Below are 19,769 nucleotides of genomic sequence, written 5' to 3'. Positions count from 1 at the left end.
TACTGTGTGGCAGGGACAGGGCTGGGCCAGGCTGGGCTGGGAGGGCAGTGATGGTTAAATACGCAGTGTCCTTCCTGTTTTCATGAGGCTATGGAACCAATTGCAGACTGGGGTTGCTCAGCCTTAGCACTATTAACATTGGGGCCAGATGATTCCTTATTGGGGAAAGATGTCCTGTAACCTGTAGGATGCTTACAGCAACCCCGCTCACTAGAAGCCTACAACACCTCCCCTATTGTAACAAAAATGTCTCCACACATTACCAAATGTCCACCCAGAGTTGACTTACTGAGTTAGACCTTATGTTAAACTAATCTGTGGACATGGTGTGGGGGAGGAGGGTGGGATGAGCTGGGAGACTGAATTGACATGTGTGCACTGATAACCAGTGGGAAGCCGCTGAACAGCACAGGGAGCCTGGCTCAGTGCTCTGTGATGACCCAGAGGGGTAGGATGGGCTGGGGAGGTCCGAGAAGGAGGGGATATATGTATGCCATAGCTGATTCACTTCATTGTACAACACTGTAAAGCAACTATACCTATCCCAATTAAAAAATAAAAGCAAATTTCAGAACATAAGACCATTTTATCATCATAGGATTGAAAAATACATAAGATGTACTTAATAAAGGCTTATGCCCCGCAAATGAAAGGGTTTTAAGGCTGTAAATATCCTCAGTTAAATGCCAGCATGTGCAAACACAATGGTGTGTCTATATCAGGCTATTGGCAAATCATGACAAATAGGAACTAAGTGTCAAACGTTCTGAATATAGCATTAGGAATCTCCAGGTAAGGAAAATGTATCGACGGAGGAAGACTAGAGTAGATACTGACAGGAGGAGTTTCCAGACTCAAGAAAACACTTTGTAGTTTTGAAATTGCCAAAGAAGATTCCTACCACTCAAATGTCTAGTATGCCCCAGGCTTGATCACCATCTGACCAAATATTTTAACATATATTGGTGGATGTATTCCTACGTCTTCCAATTTTCTAATAAAACTCAAGAAGCAAATAAGACTTTTTTAAAAAAACTGGATCTCTTTAGGGCTTACTGTCCAAAGTATACTTCAAGAGTTCTTATCAGGCAATGAATGCTTACACTGCTGGTCATTTTTAAGAGGAATTAGACCCTTGGGGTGTTTTAAAAAGACTCTGATAAGCTGTGACCCCTTCCAGGAATTGACTCTTCATCCTGCCAGGCCTATTTCTATTGTAATTAAACAGCTCCTGCACTCATCGTAAGCTTTCCCATCATTCAATCTGGGCCCCAACTCATGCTTCTGCCTACCTCATCCCCTGGGACCCTTCTAATTTTTCCCATCCATTGAGGCCCAACTGCAAAAAAAAAAAAAAAAAGAAGCTGGAAAGAGTTGTTTTACTCTCTGAACTTCTGCACGTTGGCTGTACCTCTGTGTGCTACTCACAGCTCTCTGGTTTACATTATAGGCAACCATCTGCCCTGTTCCTTCTGGCTGATGGTAAGTTCACTGAAGGCAATTCTCCCTTCAGCACCTAGGACAGCACCCAGCAAAGTGTCCCTTAAAAAAAAGGTGCTGTTTACTAAACTGTTGTTTTAAACTTCAATTGTGAGGTCTTCAAGAGGGAGACTGCTGCCATCCTGACTGCGGAATTGAATCCCACAGATTCTCAGATGAGTCAGGCAATAGAGTTAGTCACTAGAAAAGTTGTTTTTGTGGGAAAACCATCTCTGATTTTCGTTAAATGCTTTCAAATGCTTTGCAGGGAGTCTATTATACCTTTTCAGCATTCTACCTGGAAGAGGCTTTCTCGGTGTTTCTGATGCATACCATAAGATGGAGTTTATATTTTTAACTTTTTTCTTTTTTGCTTATTTTAAGAAATGCTTATTATGTTCCTTTTATGTTCATAGGCTTTCCTATGGCAAGTACATCTAAACCCCTGACACAAAAGGCCCTTTTTCCTGCTGCACAGTTTGTCTTTATGGAAGGGAACAAAGACCTTTTGGTGAATCAGGGGTTAGACAAAGGCAGTGCCAACCCTCAAATGTGCAAAACACTTACTTTCTGAAAGGGCATATTTTAAAGCCAAACTCACTAAAACCCAATTAATTATGAATAAAGAGTTAAGAGCAAGAGAGAGAAGTTGAGCACTACCTAAAAGATGGTGCATGCTTACAGACGCAGTTTTATTATCGTTGAGTATATGCTAAGACATAAATTGGTTAAACTAATGTAAAAAAGAAAAATGAGCTAGGTCAGGGGAAAACCTATTCCACTAAGCTCTCACTGCCTTGAATTCGAAGTTATCTTAATCATTTCCAAGTTTTACTAAATTAAGAAAAACAGCAAGGATATCTCAACATACTTTCCTACATTTTTGTATGTCTATTGTAATGGAAATGTAGTCTCCCCCAATTTTTAGAGTTCTATATACCTGAGTCTGAAATATGATGCATGGTTACAGAGTTAGAGCTAAAGTAATAAGGGTTTTAGTCTGTTATATCACATATCAAGACTCAGTTCAGTGAAATATATCAAATGCTCATGGCAACTGACCATGGGGTTCATTTGTTTTGAAGGAGGAAAAGATGGATGGTGACTAGTAACAAGTGGACAAGCAAAGGTGCACTTTTTTTTTAAAGGAGACGTGACAATTAGAAGCTAGTTTCCAGGTGGTGCAGTGGTAGAAATCCACCTGTCAATGCAGGAGACTCAGGTTCGATCCCTGGATCAGGAAGATCCTCTGGAGGAGGAAATGGCAACCTACTCCAGTGTTCTTGGGGGGAAATCCCATGGACAGAGGAGCCCGAGGGCTACAGTCCATGTGGTTGCGAAGAGTTAGACCTGAGTGAGTGACTGAGAGACCGACAATGAAATACTCAAGGCTTCATCGGTAGTTGACAACAAAGAGGTGACTGGGGAGGGTATGGCTTAGCCCTATGCTAGTCCCCAAGTTTGTTCTCACATAGCAGCAACTTTTGCAAAGCAGCAGGAATGGCAACCACAAGGCAGACTTTCCTTTGACTGAGGAGAAATTGAACAATCACAACAATCAGGCAGGAGGAAGGGCAGAGCGGGGCAAGACCTCCAGGATCTTTTACTTTCTGGCACCATCAGGCTTCCTTGCCCTCTGCTCATGAGCTTTCACACTGTCACCAGGGCTGAGGGAAGGCCACAGCATCAGAGTAGGGATGGGGCAGGTCTGGGTCCAGCTGGAGTCTCAAGGGCAGTGCCTGGCTTGGCCCCCAAACTCTGTTGTTTGTAGAGGTGCAGGAGGCACAGAGCCCCTCTGTGGCTGACTGGTGTAGGGAGGGCACCTCCTGAGCCTGAGGACGCAGGGTTCCCAGTATCCCAGGCACCTCCCTCCAGCAGCCTCCTTGTCCTGGCCGGGACCCAGCATGCAGAGTCCTCTTACCCGCATGCTGTGGCGCTTGAAGACATTGTGCCGGTGGAGAGGTGGGGTGTGCAGCGAGTTTACAGGAGATGGATACTCCATAGGGCTGGTGAGCGTGGGTGAGCTGGCACACAGACCCTCAGGGACCTATTCAGGAGAAGCAGAGGAGCACCAGGCACGGGGACAAGGCAAGAAGGTGGACAGTTAGCTGCTACGAACACGAGCACAGAGAAACGACACAGGAGCTCCATGGGAGAAACGGGACTTGCGCTCCAGGAGCTTATAAAGAACAAAGTGTGGGCATTTCACTGGTACAGTTTGGGAGACGTGGCAGAGCGACATACACGGCTCTTGGCTAGAAGTCAGCACAGACATGGTGGCTGCTCTTCCATCTAATAACTGTTCCCGTGATGCTGTGCATACCATAGGTCCACGGGTGGCGCTGACCTACTGACTCCATCTCCTCCTTCAGAACTCTCCAGGGAAAAGTCATCATTGTGTTAGAAACTAACAGATACTGTTAACCCACAAGTATGTGTGTGTACGGGCTTCCCTGATGGCTCAGTGGTAAAGAATTTTCCTACAATGCAGAAGACATGGGTTTGATCCGGGGTTGGGAAGATCCCTTGGAGAAGGAAATGATAACTCACTCCAGTATTCTTGCCTGGGAAATCCCAAGGACAGAGGAGCCTGGCGGGCTACAGTCCATCAGGATGCAAAAAAGTTGGACATGACTGAGCAACTGAAACAAACAAACATATGCGTGTATATATATGTTGTTGTTTAGTTGCTAGGTCATGTCTGACTCTTTTGTAACCCCCGAGGACTGTAGTCCACCAGGCTCCTCTATCCCTGGGATTTCCCAGGCAAGAATACTGGAGCGGGTTGCCATTTCCTCCTCCAGGTATCTTCCTGATCCAGGAATCAAACACACATCTCCTGAATTGCAGGCAGATTCTTTACCACTGAGCCCACAGGGAAGTCTATATATATATATATACACACACATTTTTAAAAACCACTATTTTGGGACTTCACAGGCAGTCCCATGGTTAAGACTTCACCTTCCAATGCAGGGGGTTTGGGCTCAATCCCTGGTCAGGGAGCTAAGATCCCACATGCCTCATGGCCCAAAAACCAAAACATAAAAAATGGAAGTAATATCGTAACAAATTGGACAAAGACTTTTGAAATGGTTCACATTAAAAAAAAATCTTTAAAAAAATAAAATAAAACCCACTATTTTAAACATCACAAAGGGGTATATTTCTTTCTAGGGATATCGCTCCTGTCTTCTGCCTTGAGGTTTGTTTTCTTTTTCTTTTTTTCATATGAAGATGGTTTGTCTGTTTGTTCCTGGTTAGGCTTGTTTTGGCTCAGGAGCATTTCCTTGACCACAGGACATCAAATGAAGAAGCACCAAATAAAAGACACTGTTTCCATTTTTAAAGGAGGGACTCTGAGCTGAGGGATAAAAAGGAAGAAAAGAGAGGGGGCCCCTGGCTCCTTCTGACTTAGATGCAACAGAGAGACACAGGACAGAGACACCCTGAGAGGGACCAACAGCTTGGGCAGGTCCTGTGGTTGGTAACCATGGAGGTGGTGGTGGTGGAGGGGGAGCACAGGGGGAACCCTGCTCTCTCTCCACCAGCTACAGAGGTTTTCAGCAGGGCCCCTGCAGGGAGCCCCAGTGAGCAGCTCCATTCTCTGGGGAACATCAATGGTCCCTAGCTGCCTAGATTCCTTTTCAGAGGCTCTGCTCAGGGCTGGGGAGGCCAGGAATAGAGACTTAGCTGTAGGCGGGTGCACGCAGCAGCCAATACTGTGGGCAGACAGATGTGGGTTGAAGTCGTCTTAACTGAGGACAACCTGGTAGAGGTTCAAGTAGATTCTTTGATCTCTGGGCACTTTGAGTTTTAGTTCTTTTCTGGGTACTAAAGAAGAACTGCTTCCACTGCCTGAGCAGATAGGACTGCTGCTCTGCTAAGGTGCGAGGATGGAAATTCAGGAAGGACAGAGATGAGGCCTGCACTTCCCCAGCCCTCCAGTTTACGTGTTTACCTGGAATTGCAGCTTGGGTGCCAGAAGGTTGGTTTGTGGAGGGGGTCTGTACTTCGGTCGGCTGGGCTGCAGAGAGAACATGGAGATGAGTCAGTCCCTCATTCTGTCCTCTTGAGAGAGCACAGCTCACCAAGGGGAATATCAGGTAGGAGTCGGGTCAGCCTTGTTCAGGATGGTGAAGACGAGGGACAGAGTAATCACTAAACTCATTCATGTCTGCTAACTGTGCATCTATCACTGCTGAGTGATATGAGGCCAGTGGCCTTCCTTCTGGAGGTCACTGCTAACTGGAGGCATTGCCAGTCTCTGTGTAGCCTCTCTGCATGTGCCAGGCATCCTGGAGTGTGAAGTCAACTATGGCTTAGGAAGCATTACTCTGAACAAAGCTAGTGGAGGTGATGAAATTCCAGCTGAGTTATTTAAAATCTTAAAAGATGATGCTGTTAAAGTGCTGCACTCAATAGGCCAGCAAATCTGGAAAACTCAGCAGTGTCCATAGTACTGGAAAAGATCAGTTTTTCAATCCCAAAGAAGGGCTGTGTCAAAGAATGTTGAAACTATCGCACAGTTGCACTCATTTCACAAGCTAGCAAGGTAATGCTCAAAATCCTTCAAGCTAGGCTTCAACAGTATGTGAACCCTGGATGTGCAGAGTTTGCCAAATCAGTAATCAGGAGCTACAGACATCCAGAGGTGAGTCATGGAGGCCCAGGCGTCCACAGCAGCTTCCTGGAGGTGATGAAACCTGAGCTGGGCCTGACTGCGGGAAGGTGCAGGGCACAGCAGATCAGGGGGACCTCGAAAAGAGGCCCAGCACCCACAGGGCTTTGTTATGAACTGAATGTTTGTTCCCCCACCCCACCCCACCCACCCCATTCATATGTTGAAGTCTTAGCCCCCAAGGTGATGGTGTTTGGAGGTGGGGCCCTTTGGGAGGTAATTAGGATCAGATGAGGTAACAAGGGTAGGACTCCTATGATTCTTATTATTAGTAGTAGCATTAATAAACTTCCCAGGTGGTGGTAAAGAACCCGCCTGCCTATACAGGAGAATAAGAGATGTGGGTTCAATCCCTGGGTAGGGAAAATCCCCTAGAGGAGGCCATGGGGAGGCCATGGCAACCCACTCCAGTATTCTTGCCTGGAGAATCCTATGGACAGAGGATCCCTGCAGGCTACAGTCCATGGAGTGGCAAAGAGTCAGACATGACTGAAGCAACTTAGCATGCAGTTGTATTAATAACAATAACAGACACCAGTGCTCACTCTCCCCACCATGTGAGGACATGTGAGAAGGACACTTCTGCCATCCAGGAAGACAGTCCTCACCAGACACCTTGATCTTGGATTTCCCAGCCTCCATGCTGTCTGTGTGTAAGCTGCCCAGCCTGTAGTATCTTGTACGGCAGCCCAAGCTGACTTCTACAGACACGGTCCCACCCATCTAATAGAGGGACAGAAGGGCACTGGCTCCTGTGCCCAGAGATGCCATGGACATCAGAGGCTGGACTTCAGGGCTCCCATCACGTACCTTCAAGGGAATCTAATTTGTCCCTAAAAACACCAAAAGGGAAAGTGCTACTGTCTCCCGAGGGACATGTTTCCGGGGTGACTGCCTGCTCCAGCAGCCCCACAAGGTGCGTGCTCTCTGGCTGTCTCAGGGTCCATCTGCCGAGGTGACTGATGGGGGCTGACCTCAGGGCTGATGAATGGTTGGGTGGAAGGGCTGAGAAGACGCAGGGCCCATCTGACCGCCACCGTAAGGGGAGCTGCACAGTCAGATCTGGGAGGGGCTGGACAGGGTCCCTGCTCTGCTGTGATTCATGGGGCCAATGGGGCCGATGAATTCGGGGCGTGGCTCACCTTGGGTGGGGGTTCCTGGAAGGGTGTGGGTTCTAAGATTTTGGGAGGTCGGTAGCGAGCGTTCCTCTCCTGCTCTAAGGCGATGTCCTTCTCCATCTGGTAAATGTCACTGCCAGGAAGTCAGGTCAGATAAGGAGACAGAAACAAGGTCAGATACATTCCTGGGGGCTCCCCTCTGTGCTCCACTGTGGCCGGGATCCTACTCCTAAGTCTTCTCCCACGTCCTTTGCAGATGGCACTGGGGAGATCCCTAGGAGACAGGCCACAGTATCGTGGACCCTGCAGCCGCCCCAACCTATGCATTCCTGGTGTGTGCTAATGGGAAAGGGTACACACGCATTCCTGGTATGTGCTAACGGGAAAGGGCCATGGATTTCCTCCCAGGTTAGCTGAATGCACGCTTCTTGCCTTTTTTTTCTTTTACCCAACAGTGGTTCCCAACCTGGGAATCACACACCTCCAAGGACTCAAATAAAGGCAGGGGGTCCATGAATCCACAAGTGTACCAAGCACTGTCTGCAGACAGGGATTGTGTGTTGTTGAAATACATTTCTAGGCCCAAGATGGAGCTGCCTCTGCCCAGGGGGTAGCATCAGCAGGTCAAAATGCAGATAACTTTTGCGTCCTTCTAAATGCTATGCTTTATCAGAATCAAAGTACCATCCCAAATGCCAACCCAAATACCAATCCAAATGCCAATTCAGCTTTATGTGCTTAGTTGCTCAGTAGTGTCTGACTCTTTGCAACCCCATGGACTGCAACCTGCCACACTTCTCTGTCCATGCAGACTCTCCAGGCAAGAATGCTGGAGTGGGTTGCCATGTCCTCCTCCAGGGGATCTTCCCAACCTAGGGATTGAACCCAGGTCTCCTGCATTACAGGCAGATTTTTTTTATCATCTCAGCCACTAGGGAAGCCCATTCAGCTTTTTATTTGTTTCCTATTCCCTATTCATTCTCTAATTATCTCTTCTTTGTTCCTTATTCTTTATCCTATAAAAGTGTCCTACCTTCTGCTCCCATTCACCACTGCTCTGGCTCTTGGAAATGGAGATGGGCACTTCACGCAGTGTTAAAGTTTGTCTGTATCACTTAAATTGCCTTGTTTAATCATTTTCAACAGTACTGTGCTGTGCTTAGTTGCTCAGTCATGTCCAGCTTTTTGCGACCCGATGGACTGTAGTCCCCTACTAGGCTCCTCTGTCCATGGGGATTCTCTAGGCAAGAATACTGGAGTGGGTTGCCATGCCCTCCTCCAGGGGATCTTCCCAATCCAGGGATTGGACCCAGGTCTCCTGCATTGCAGGTGGATTCTTTATCATCTGAGCCACCAGAGAAGCCCTAAACAGTACTACTAAACATATAATATTTGGTACCATGTTTCAGATTTATATGCATTCTATTGTGTGCAATACAAAAATTCATGATACAGCTTGTTTATAGAGCCCTACCTATAAACAAATGCACTATCATTCTGAGAAATGAATATTTCCTGCCATATCAGTAAACAAGGATGTCACAGTCATCAGCAATTGCCTCCACCATGGATAGTGAGCTGGTGAGCCCTGAGGGAACTCAGGAAGGAAAGAAAACCTGCCATCTAGGAGCCATCAAACTGCAGCCACTCCCTACGGTGAGCCCTGAGGAAACTCAGGATGTGAAAACACAGGATACTGGCCCCAGAGAGCTGAGATGCAGATCAAAGGAATGATTCCAGTGAGCCCAGACTCTCGGATCTTCCCATACATAGAAAAGCACTCAACGCTTTAACTTGGGTATCTGGTTTTCTTTAATTAACAATAATTGTTTGCTGTTCAGACAACCTGCCCTTTGTTGCAAAACTTCTATATAAGCTGGCTCCCCCTTCACCTCTTCTGAGCAGTTTCTCAGAGCTATTTGAAATGTTGTCTCCCAGGCTGCAGTCCTCATTTTGCCTGCAACAAAACTTAACTCCCAGCTCTCACACTGTGCAAATTTTTTTCAAAGATTCCCATTGTCCGGACCTGGGATTCCCAGCCTCTCCTGTGGTGCCTTCCCAAGTGGCAGTTTCTGGGGATGATTTTCTAAAAAAATGCCCACAAGTTGCCTACAGTATTTAAAGCTGTAGTATTTAATGTTAATTAAGCATTGGGTTCCTTAAAATAGGAGCCAGAAAACTAGGCCCACAGGCCAAATATAGCCCCCAAACCTATTTTTATGTGGCCCCAAATGGTAAAGAATCTGCCTGTAATGCAGGAGACCCTAGTTTGATCCCTGAGTCAGAAAGATCCACTGGAGAAGGGAATGGCTACCTACTTCAGTATTCTTGCCAGGGAAATGTCATGGACAGAAGGGCCTGGTGGGCTACAGTTCATGGGGTCACAAAGAGTTGGACATGACTTAGTGACTGAGCACACACACGGCTATAAACCTCTATGTGCTGCTGAAGAGGAGACTTGCTCTCAGGGGGCCCTGGGCTTGCAGTCCTCCACCCCACACCTGTCTCCTTGCTCACCTGAGGCTGCACACGAGCTCGGTGAAGCGGGGTCGTTCACTGGGGTCATAGTCCCAGCAGCGGGTCATGAGGGTGTAGAGAATGGGCGGGCAGAGGTCAGGCTTGGGCAGCCGGTCCCCCTTTTCCAGCACCCCAATGACATCCTTGTTCTCCAACCAGAAGAAGGGCTGCTTTCCGAAGCTCAGGATTTCCCACATGCACACAGCTGCAGGCGGGAGGAGAGGGCTCAGGGCCCATGCTGAGGGGACTCCAACCTGGAGAGGCAGCCCACCCTCTCCAGAGATAGCCGTGTGGTCTACACTCAGTGCCTGCTGGGGACCGCCCTGTGTTCCTCTCTCTCCTCTATAGATAGCATTCTGGGGGTCCTGCCCATGTGGCGGTCTGCTAAGGGACCAATCGCCTATGACTGTAAGTGAACTAAGCTCCCATACCCAGGCCCTTTCCACATGGAGCTGTTAGGGTTCTGGAGAAGGGGACCGTCAAAGGAACTTTATTGGGACCACCAGGAGGGAGTGACGCCTCCATCAGAAAGCTGGCATACGAAGCCTAGAGCCAACGCTTGCTGCCTGTGTGATCACGAGCAAGCCCCTGACTCGCTGAGCCTCAGTTTCCTTGTCTGGAAAATGGGAAGAAGAATGATGAGATTGTACTGGGCAGGCTGTGGAGACCTGAGACAGAGGATCTACATGGCTGTGTGCCTTTTAAGTGGCTGTCCCTCACTTGGTTTTCCTCTCTCCTCACCCTGCACCTTCTTCTGAGAAGAGCTCAGCTCTGCCTTTGAGGCTCCCCTGCGGGGTGGCCTCACCTCAGTCCTGGGGCTGTTTTGGGAGCTCACGCTCATATCAAGAGCCTTTTCCATGAAGATGAATGCAGGCTGGCCCTTAGCTCGTGTCACCCCCAATCCACCACTGACTCCCCACCTCCGGGACTCCTCAGTGGTGGCAGCAAAACAGAACCCGAGGGTCCATACCCCTGCTTCTTGTGCCCCCTGTTATTCTGGTCACAGAGAGGTAATCAAACCCTTGTCCACACCCTATGGAGAGTCTGCTCACCAAACATCCAGACATCGCTGGCGGTCGTGAAGCGGCGGAAGTTGATGGACTCGGGGGACATCCATTTGATTGGCAGACGGGTCACAGAGGCTGTGGGTGGACCAAGGGTTTATGGGAGCTCTTAGAGAAGAATGATCCAGACTTATCCAGAAAGACAGCGTACTCTCCAGAGACTGTTGGCCTAGACTTGCCTTATAGTCACCTTTTGGGGGGATTTTGGCTTCAGGAATGCCCTTCGGGGACAAAGCTGTAACACACCCCCCACCTCACCTTTGTAATACTCCTCATCCTCAATGTATCGGGAAAGGCCAAAGTCCCCCAGCTTCACACACTCCGGGGAAGCTACCAGGATGTTCCGGACAGCAATGTCCCTGGAAGGAGGCAGAGACCAGGGAGAGGTGGTTCATAACACTTCAGGGGGACAGACAGATGGACAGAGAGGCAGAGGAGAAGAGAGCTGCAGGGCCCCAGCCTCCGGAGGAGAATCAAGCAGCTTCTGTGGGTCAGCCCTTCCTGGCCCCACAACTCGTCTTGCTGGAACTTGGCTCAGGCAGGAGCCTTGGCTGGTCTTCCCTGCTGCTCACACACCCTGGTGGCCTCCTTGCATCTCGTTGCTGAGCCCTGTCTCCCATCATCCCTTCTCATGCATCTCCACCTCCAAGCCTGTCTTGTGTTCCCCATATTTGCTCCAGTCACTGCATGTATTGTCCCCTCTGCTGGGGATGCCGTCACCCTGCTCACACTTCAGGGAGGAAGCCTGACCACTTTCCTGATCACAATTAACCTCTCCTTGTTCTGTGACCCCACAGCCGCTCACAGCTCCTTGGGAGAGCCAGGACCTGGCTCAGAGTCCCTAGGAACCCCTGGTATGGGGGAGAACAGGGCAGAGAGCTAGAGGAACACACCTGGCAGCTGGCAGGTGAGAGGTGCCGCCCAGAGCTGAGCTCTCACCACCCCACTTCCATCCCCCACTCTGGGAGCCCTTACCCACTCAGTCATCTTGAATCCCCACATCATTTCTAACCTCAAACGGGCTTATCTATCTCTTGCTTCTCCCAGGCAGGTTCTGCACCCCACTGTTTGTCTTTGTTATTGAAAAGATGACTTCAAAGCCCAACAATGTCACACAAGGATGCAAATCTATTATACCACTTTGCCCCATGACTGTTCACCCTAGAAGATGCTAGAAGGTGAGCTTTACAAGGAAAGGGGTTTCTGTTTGTTTTGACTGTGACTTAATCCCAGAGCTTAGGACACTGCCTGGAGGCCCACAGGAAGAGTTCCATCATATTTGCTGCACGAGTGAGTGAATGAATGAGTGGATGCATATTCACATCCCCCAACATCGCTGCGCATAGTGTCAGCCATATGGCCCGGTATCTGAGGGGGATGGTGTTGGACTGAAGAATTCACCTGCTCATCCCAGGGCTTTGAGTTGGATCATCGAGAAAGCAAGAGAGTTCCAGAAAAACATCTACTTCTTTATTAATTACACCAAAGCCTTTGACTGCGTGCATCACAACAAACTGTGGAAAATTCTGAAAGAGATGGGAATACCAGACCACCTGACCTGCCTCCTGAGAAATCTGTCAAGAAGCAGCAGTTAGAACCTGACATGGAACAATAGACTGGTTCCAAATTGGGAAAGGAGTACGTCAAGGCTGTATACTTTCACCTGCTTATTTAAATTATATGCAAAGTACATTATGCAAAATGCCAAGCTGGATGAAGCACAAGCTGGAATCAAGATTGCAGAGAGAAATATCAATTACCTCAGATATGCAGATGACATCACCCTTATGGCACAAAGCAAAGAGGAACTAAAGAGCCCCTTGATGAAAGTGAAAGAGAAGAGTGAAAGAGGTGGCTTAAAACTGAACATTCAAAAAATGAAGATCGTGGCATCTGGTCCCATCACTTCATGGGAAATAGATGGGGAAACAATGGAAACAGTGACAGACTTTGTTTTTTTGGGCTACAAAATCACTGCAGGTGGTGACTGCAGCCATGAAATTAAAAGATGCTTGCTCCTTGGAAGAAAAGCTATGACCAACCTAGACAGAATATTGAAAAGCAAAGACATTACTTTGCCAACAAAGATCCGTCTAGTCAAAGCTATGGTTTTTCCAGTAGTCATGTATGGGTGTGAGAGCTGGACCATAAAGAGAGTTGAGTGCTGAAGAACTGATGCTTTTGAACTGTGGTGTTGGAGAAGACTCTTGAGAGTCCCTTGGACTGCAAGCAGATCAAATCAGTCAAGGAATTCAGTCCTGAACATTAATTGGAAGGATTGATGCTGAAAATGAAACACTGATACTTTGGCTACTTGATGTGAAGAACTGACTCAGTGGAAAAGACCCTGACGCTGGGAAAGATGGAAAGCAGGAGAAGAGGATGGCGGAGGATGAGATGGTTGGATGGCATCACTGACTTGATGGACATGAATTTGAGCAAGCTCCAGGAGATGGTGATGGACAGGGAAGCCTGGTGTGGGGCAGTCCATGGGGTTGCAAAGAATTCAACACAACTGAGCAACTGAACTGAACTCTCTCCTCCAGAGGATCATATCCCCCATGATGGAGACCTCCCTTCAGGGAAGGGGACAAAGCCAGGTAGAGAAGGGACCAGGGCCACAGTCAGACGGAGGACTGGACTTGGCAGCTTGGAGGTGTCAGAGACCAGGGCAGTGCCACTAACTTGGGCTGGAAGGCCCGGGACCCCAGGATTGTCCTAGAGCTGCCAGAACCCAGTCTCTCCTGTTAGGCTGCTGCTGCTGCTGCTAAAGTCGCTTCAGTCGTGTCCAACTCTGTGCGACCCCATGGATGGCAGCCCATCAGGCTCCCCCGTCCCTGGGATTCTCCAGGCAAGAACACTGGAGTGGGTTGCCATTTCCTTCTCCAATGCATGAAAATGAAAAGTGAAAGTGAAGTCGCTCAGTCGTGTCCGACTCTTCGCGACCCCATGGACTGCAGCCCACCCGGCTCCTCCGTCCATGGGATTTTCCAGGCAAGAGTCCTGGAGTGGGGTACCATTGCCTTCTCCTGCTAGGCTGGGTGCCACCAAATGGAAATGCCAGAGAATAAGTGAGCAGCAAGCAGGGAAGTGATTTCCTGCACCCACAGGGATGTGGGCTACTGAGTTACAGGCAGACGCCCCTGATTTCAGATTTCCTCTTCCTGGCAATCCTGGGAGGGACCTCTGGCTGTTGTACTTTTAGAGGGGGACATGGGTCCCAAGAAGGTGCTCAAGCTGTCACCTAAACGGGACCAAAGCCAGGCCTTCCGCCCTGGTCTGCGCCTGACCCCACCTTCTCCAGGCCCCTCCCCAGCCCCACCTGTGGACACAGTTGATGCTCTCCAGGTAGGCCATGGCCTTGCAGATCTGCAGCGAGTACAGGACAAGAGTGAGCACCTTCAGGCTGTTCTTGTTTCGCTCCAGGTAGTGGCCCAGCTGCAGGAAAGGGAAGATGCCCTGAGGATTCTGCCTGACGTGGGTGTGGAGCTGGGGGATGGGGGAGGGGACACCCAGGCTGGCAGGAGAATCTGGCAACTTCCTCTCCAAACAGCCTTGCCGGGAGTTAAGGGCCCCTGGCTCCAAATGCATCCTCCCTGGCCACCCCCTCCCCAAGTGTTGCTCCACTGCAGTCCAGCTGTCATCACAGGGGTCCTCCTTGGCCCTCCAGCTCACCTCCCCGTAGGGGTACAGCTCCATGATGATCCAGGTGGGCTCCTCTTCAATGATGCCGATCAGCTTCACAATGTGTGGGTGGTCCAGGTTCCTCATGATCACTGCAAGTGGGGGTGAGAGGGTTAGGGTGAGGGGTTAGGTTAGGGTTAGGGCAGGGTTAGGGGTTAGGTGTTATGCTTAGTGGTTAGGTGTTAGGGTTAGGGATTAGTGTTAGGAGCTAGGGATTAGGAGTTAGGGTTAGGGTTTAGGGGTTAGGGATTAGGGTTGGGGTGAGGTATTAGGGTTTGGGGTTAGGAATTAGGTTTAGGGTTGGGGTTGGGGTTAGGGTTTAGGGGTTAGGGTTAGCGTTTAGGGTTATGGTTAGGGATTAGGGTTAGGGTTTGGGCTAGTGTTTAGGTTTAGGGTTAGGGTAGGGTTAGCTGTTAGGGTTAGCGGTTAGGTGTTAGGGTTAGGGTGAGGGGTTTGGTTTTGGTGCCAGAGACTAGGAAGTAGGGGTTAGGGATAGGTGCTCCAGCGCCTCAAAGGTCCAAAGCAACAATCAAGGTCTGCTGGCTGGAACCAGAGCCAAGGGTGCAGCCTGTTTCCCCTACGGATATCAGCTCTGTCCACTGCCTCCCTGACCTCCAGCACAGATGCTTCAACCCCTTCCCGCTTCCCGGTCTGCATAGTCTCCAGGCTTTTTTCCAGCCCCTGTGCTGGTGTCTCCCCAGGGACACCTACCTGCCTCACTCATGAACTTCTCCTTGTTATCTAGAGTGCAGTCTTTCTTGCAGGTCTTCACAGCCACGTTGATCATCTCCCCTTTCTGCAATAAGAGTGTGTCCAGGGACCCTCAGTTCTGTCCAGAGATTCCCCACACCAGCGTCCCCAGTAGACAGGTGACATCTGGGTCTCTGCAAAGCCTGCACTTCCTATCTCTTCCCCTCCTCTCCTCCACACCCACTTCCTCCTGATCAGGGTACATTTGGACTGGAGGAACATTGAAGATCGGATCTCTTGAGCCCCTGGCTGTCCAGGTGAGGACACAGAGGCTGGGGGTCCACGTGACCTGCTCAAAGTTAGCGAGTGTGTGCAGGTCACAGGCAAGGCCACTGTCAGATATGGCGTCCAGGCCTTTTTCTCTTTATTGTTGGTTTTTACAATTTTGCTTTTCCCCCAGGGCTGGTTGAAGCACAAACACAAAGGCAAACTTGTCCAGCCCCATCAGCAACCTTGCAGCCCACCTTCCCTTTCTCACAACTGCTTCACATGGAGCTTCCCCCTTCATGTTCTCCCATAAGAGTCAGTCCCCACCGCTGGGCCCCATCCCATGCCCCATAGATGTTGCCTCTCTTCCGATCCCTGCAATTGCAGCATTTCTGGGAAATGAGTCTTGTTTTCGTCACTCTCTGCGTGTTTCATAAACACTGCAAAGGCCAAATGTGTGAATTTCCACACACCACAGCACACCCCCTCCCCCAACACTAGAGTATTTGAGCTCCTTTCTCTTTCTACAGAAGAATAGACCTTGCATATCACAAACTCACGTGATTTGTGTAGACACCTTCATAGACCTCCCCAAAAAAGCCTTCACCAAGAATACGATTCAGGACCACATCTTCCCGGGTGATGCCATACTGTGGGCCTGCACAGGTGATAAAACAGACGGTCCTGGGCCACAGAAACTGGTTGGCACCCCCTGGGAATCCAAGAATCGACGTCCCTGGGGATTCTGAATGCCCATATTCCTGGGATTCTGAGTATCCAGAGGCTCTAACACCAGGCTCCGACCCCTCCTGCCCAGGTGTGACCAGACCTCCCTCACCAATGCCTCAGCCAGGAACCAGGGGCTAGGCTGGGAAAGGGAGTCTAGAAGGTTCCATTGTCTCAGACTTGGGAAAGCTGAGTCCCATGTCCATGCTCTTGGCACACTCCTCCACCACAGACACACCAAGGGTCAATGGTGACGGGATAAAAACAGTGATCTCTGCTTTCAAATCACAGGTGCCTCACTCAGCTGTGTCCCTGGCTGAGACACACATGGAAGACGACACAGGAAGGAAAGAAAGTCCCCCTGTGATGTCATATGTGTCCCCAGATGTCACTTCCCACGGCCCTGGCGGTGACATGGGGTGGGGGCCGGTCAGGGATCTACCTCCTGGTCTTCGTAGGGTCTCGTCAGGGATCTCAGCATAGATGTCTGATTCTGAAATGACAGGAGGACACCCTATGGGCAAGATGCCTTGAGGGGGGCATCACCAGGAACCAGGTATGAGCCCTCTTCCTGCCCCGCCAGCCACAGGTCAGTGGAACTAAGCTGACATCACTGGGAGGGACTTGGGGAGGAGCCAGGGGAGAACAGGTCTCCCCCAGGTATCTGGGTAGCCACAGGGTCCAGGGTCCTCAGCCTGAATCCCTCCTTGCTGCTGCCTGGCTGTTTAGGGCAAGTTGGTTCATCTCCTTTAATCTGCTTCCCTTTCTGTGAAATGACTATTTCTGGGGAATGTAAATATTAAAGAAAACAATATCGATTATGTATTTAACACTGTCATGAACTGAATGCTTGTGTCCTCTCAAATGCATATGTTGAAACCCTGACCCCAGGAGTGGTGGTGTTTGAAGGGGTCTTTGGGAGGTGATTAGGGTTAGATGAAGTCATGAGGGTGGGGCCCCCATGGTGGGATGAGTGTCTTTAGAAGAAGAGGAAGAGAGACTAGAGCTCTCCATCTGTGCACCACACGAGGACACAGAGAAGGCGGCTGTCTGCAAGCCACAAAGAGAGACCTCACCAGGACCCCACCACACTGGCACCTGGATCTTGGACTGCCACCTCCAGAGCTGTCAGAAATCATTGTCTGTTGTTTAAGCTCCCCAGTCTGTGGCTTTTTTATGAAGCCTGAGCTGGCCAAGACAAACATGGTGCCCTATACTAGCTGCCTAACATGTTTGTGCTCATGTTCAGTTGCTAAGTCGTGTCCAGCTCTTTTCAACCCCATGGACTGTAGCCTTGCCTGGGATTCTCCAGGCAAGAATATTGGAGTGGATTGCAATTTCCTTCTCCAGCAATCTTCCTGACCCAGGGATCTAACCTATGTCTCTTGCGTCTCTTGCATTGGCAGGTCAGTTCTTTACCATTGAGACGCAAGGGAAGCCCCGCCCAATACATGTTAGCTATTTTGATATTTTTAGCTGTCATTGAGCAGTCATAGGAAAAGTTCATTTTTCTGTAACTTTGAGGGAATCCTTCAGGATGCCACAAGAGCAGGCAGAAGGGAGGTTCTGGGCGCAGGCAGAGGACAGCAGGTGGGCAGGCTTACCTATGCTGCAGCTTTCTGAGAGGTGGGGCTGCCGAGCCTCCAGGTTTCTACAGGAGGAGAGAACAGGGCAGGAGCCAAGTGAGCTCACAGCCTGGCAGTGCCCACCCAGGGCAGCCTCATTCCCCCTCTCTTCCTCCCACCCTGCCTGGAGAAGCAGCGTGTTCTGATGGCACTAAGCTGGGAGCATGGCCCAGGCCACCAGGAGACAGGAGGGAGGTTTTCTTGCTAAGTCATTTCAGTCGTGTCCAACTCTGCGACCCTATGGACTGTAGCCTGCCAGGCCCTTCTGTCCATGGGATTCCCCAGGCAAGAGTACTGGAGTGGGTTGCCATGCCCTTCTCCAGGAGATCTTCCCAACCCAGGGACTGAACCCATGTCTCTTACTCAGGGATTGAACCCATGTCTCGCTAGTTTACCACTAGCGCCACCTGAGGGGACAGCAGCAATCCACCCCCGCCTCCGCCCTCCCCCGCCCAAGATGGTGCCAGGTGGCTTTAGGACACAGGAATAATCCTGCACGAATTTACTGGGAGAAATTTACTGGTGAAAAATAACCACTTGTGAAATGCTAGAATTCCAGCATTTTCTCCTGGGGGCCAGAAACTGGAAAACGTGGCGGGGGAGGCCCCCTCCCTGTTTGGTCTGCCTTTGTAAGGAAGACACGGGCTGAGGACGGGGCCGGTTCTCCCTTGCGGCTGGTTGTACTCACAGCGTGGGGATCTGGGGCAGACTGTTCCGCTTCTCACCATCTGGGGAGAGGAGAGGAAGAAGGGGAGCTGGAACCAGGGACACAGGGTCCCAGATGGATGACGGACCTCATTGCTTCTACCAGCCGACACAAAGGAGACCCCTCCCGCCACTCTATAGCCCCTGAGAGTCGGAGTGGAAGCTGGATAGGCTGTTGCCCTGAACTGGAATCCTTTAGCACTAAGAAGCAACTCTCAGACCTCCTCTGCCACTGTCACACGTCCCAGCCTGACCCTTGCTTTCTGATTCCATCCCCAGACAGGACGGACCAGCAATGTTCTGGCAACAGCTTTGATCTTCCCAGGGTGACAAAGATCTCTCCATCCGAAGTTGCCCCCAGCACCCCGTGCCACCCTTGGTCAGCGGGGCCAGGGCTGTAGCCAAGCATCTGGGATGGGATCACAGGGAGTGTCCCGCAGGGCTGGGGGAGCCCCTCCTCACACTTCGAAACGCTCTTCATTCACATATCCGTCGATGGTTTAGCTTTCCCTGCTCCTCCCCAGAGGCTTGGCTCGGGTATGCCACCCACTGCCTGTTGGGCCAGGTTACCTTCGAGTGGAAACACACCTTTTTTGGTTCGAATGATGAGAGAGCCCTTGTGTTCCCCTTGCAGCCTGCAGTAACCATCTACGAGGTCAGCCATGTTCTCGGCCTCTGCCAGAGAGGAGGTTTTGATGGACAAGGACTGCAGGGAAGAGACCAGCCAAGGATGAGACCCCAGAGCCTTGGCTAGAGTCAACCCCACGGGACTGCAGGACTTCTAACCATGGCCTGCCTGGACTCCACCAGCTCCTTTTCTGGGGCTCGGCTTGTATTCCCCATTGCCACCAGGGGGCGCTCTCGTCACCCCGCCCAACTGACCACCTTACACTCCAGGAAGGGAATTCCTTTTTTCTAGTCACTGAGCACGCAGCGCATGCCTTGTATGCTTGAACAGAAAGGGAGAAAAGGGAAGAGGGAGGGAGTGGGGCAGAGGACACGTGGATGAAAGGACGGGCATACAATCTGTTTGTGGTCTGAGGTCTCTCTCGTTCTCCCACCTACAAAAAGCCATGGGTCCCCAAGGTCTTGGTTCTGAGTCATTGTTTCCTGTTCACAGTTAGACCTCTGATCTGTACCTTGATTTCTGGTCACTTTACTCCTGCCCTCCCCCAAACTTCCTACAACTTCTTTCTTGACATTTTTAACAACA

The 19,769-nt window shown here is 50.2% G+C and overlaps 1 protein-coding gene across 2 annotated transcripts in view; it reads right to left on the bottom strand.

Moving 5' to 3' along the window:
• The window catches only part of PTK2B (protein tyrosine kinase 2 beta), a 138,248-nt gene that overhangs the window by 9,167 nt on the left and 109,312 nt on the right, over nt 1-19,769 (bottom strand). The window contains exons 11-24 of one of the 2 annotated variants that reach the window (XM_052644962.1): nt 19,145-19,262; nt 18,540-18,579; nt 17,831-17,877; nt 16,669-16,719; nt 16,061-16,158; nt 15,255-15,339; nt 14,535-14,635; nt 14,182-14,297; nt 11,118-11,218; nt 10,848-10,937; nt 9,796-10,000; nt 7,303-7,411; nt 5,441-5,506; nt 3,401-3,526 (exon numbers count right to left, since the gene is read on the bottom strand). In XM_052644962.1, the coding sequence (XP_052500922.1) occupies nt 3,401-3,526; nt 5,441-5,506; nt 7,303-7,411; nt 9,796-10,000; nt 10,848-10,937; nt 11,118-11,218; nt 14,182-14,297; nt 14,535-14,635; nt 15,255-15,339; nt 16,061-16,158; nt 16,669-16,719; nt 17,831-17,877; nt 18,540-18,579; nt 19,145-19,262 (1,353 nt within the window). The remainder of the gene's footprint in view (nt 1-3,400; nt 3,527-5,440; nt 5,507-7,302; nt 7,412-9,795; nt 10,001-10,847; nt 10,938-11,117; nt 11,219-14,181; nt 14,298-14,534; nt 14,636-15,254; nt 15,340-16,060; nt 16,159-16,668; nt 16,720-17,830; nt 17,878-18,539; nt 18,580-19,144; nt 19,263-19,769) is intronic. The other variant, XM_052644963.1, reaches the window with a different exon arrangement.

This window comes from Budorcas taxicolor, chromosome 8 (genome assembly GCF_023091745.1).
Source record: "Budorcas taxicolor isolate Tak-1 chromosome 8, Takin1.1, whole genome shotgun sequence".
In the NCBI taxonomy this organism is placed as follows: domain Eukaryota; kingdom Metazoa; phylum Chordata; class Mammalia; order Artiodactyla; family Bovidae; genus Budorcas; species Budorcas taxicolor.
This window is presented reverse-complemented; position numbering and strand designations above follow the sequence as displayed.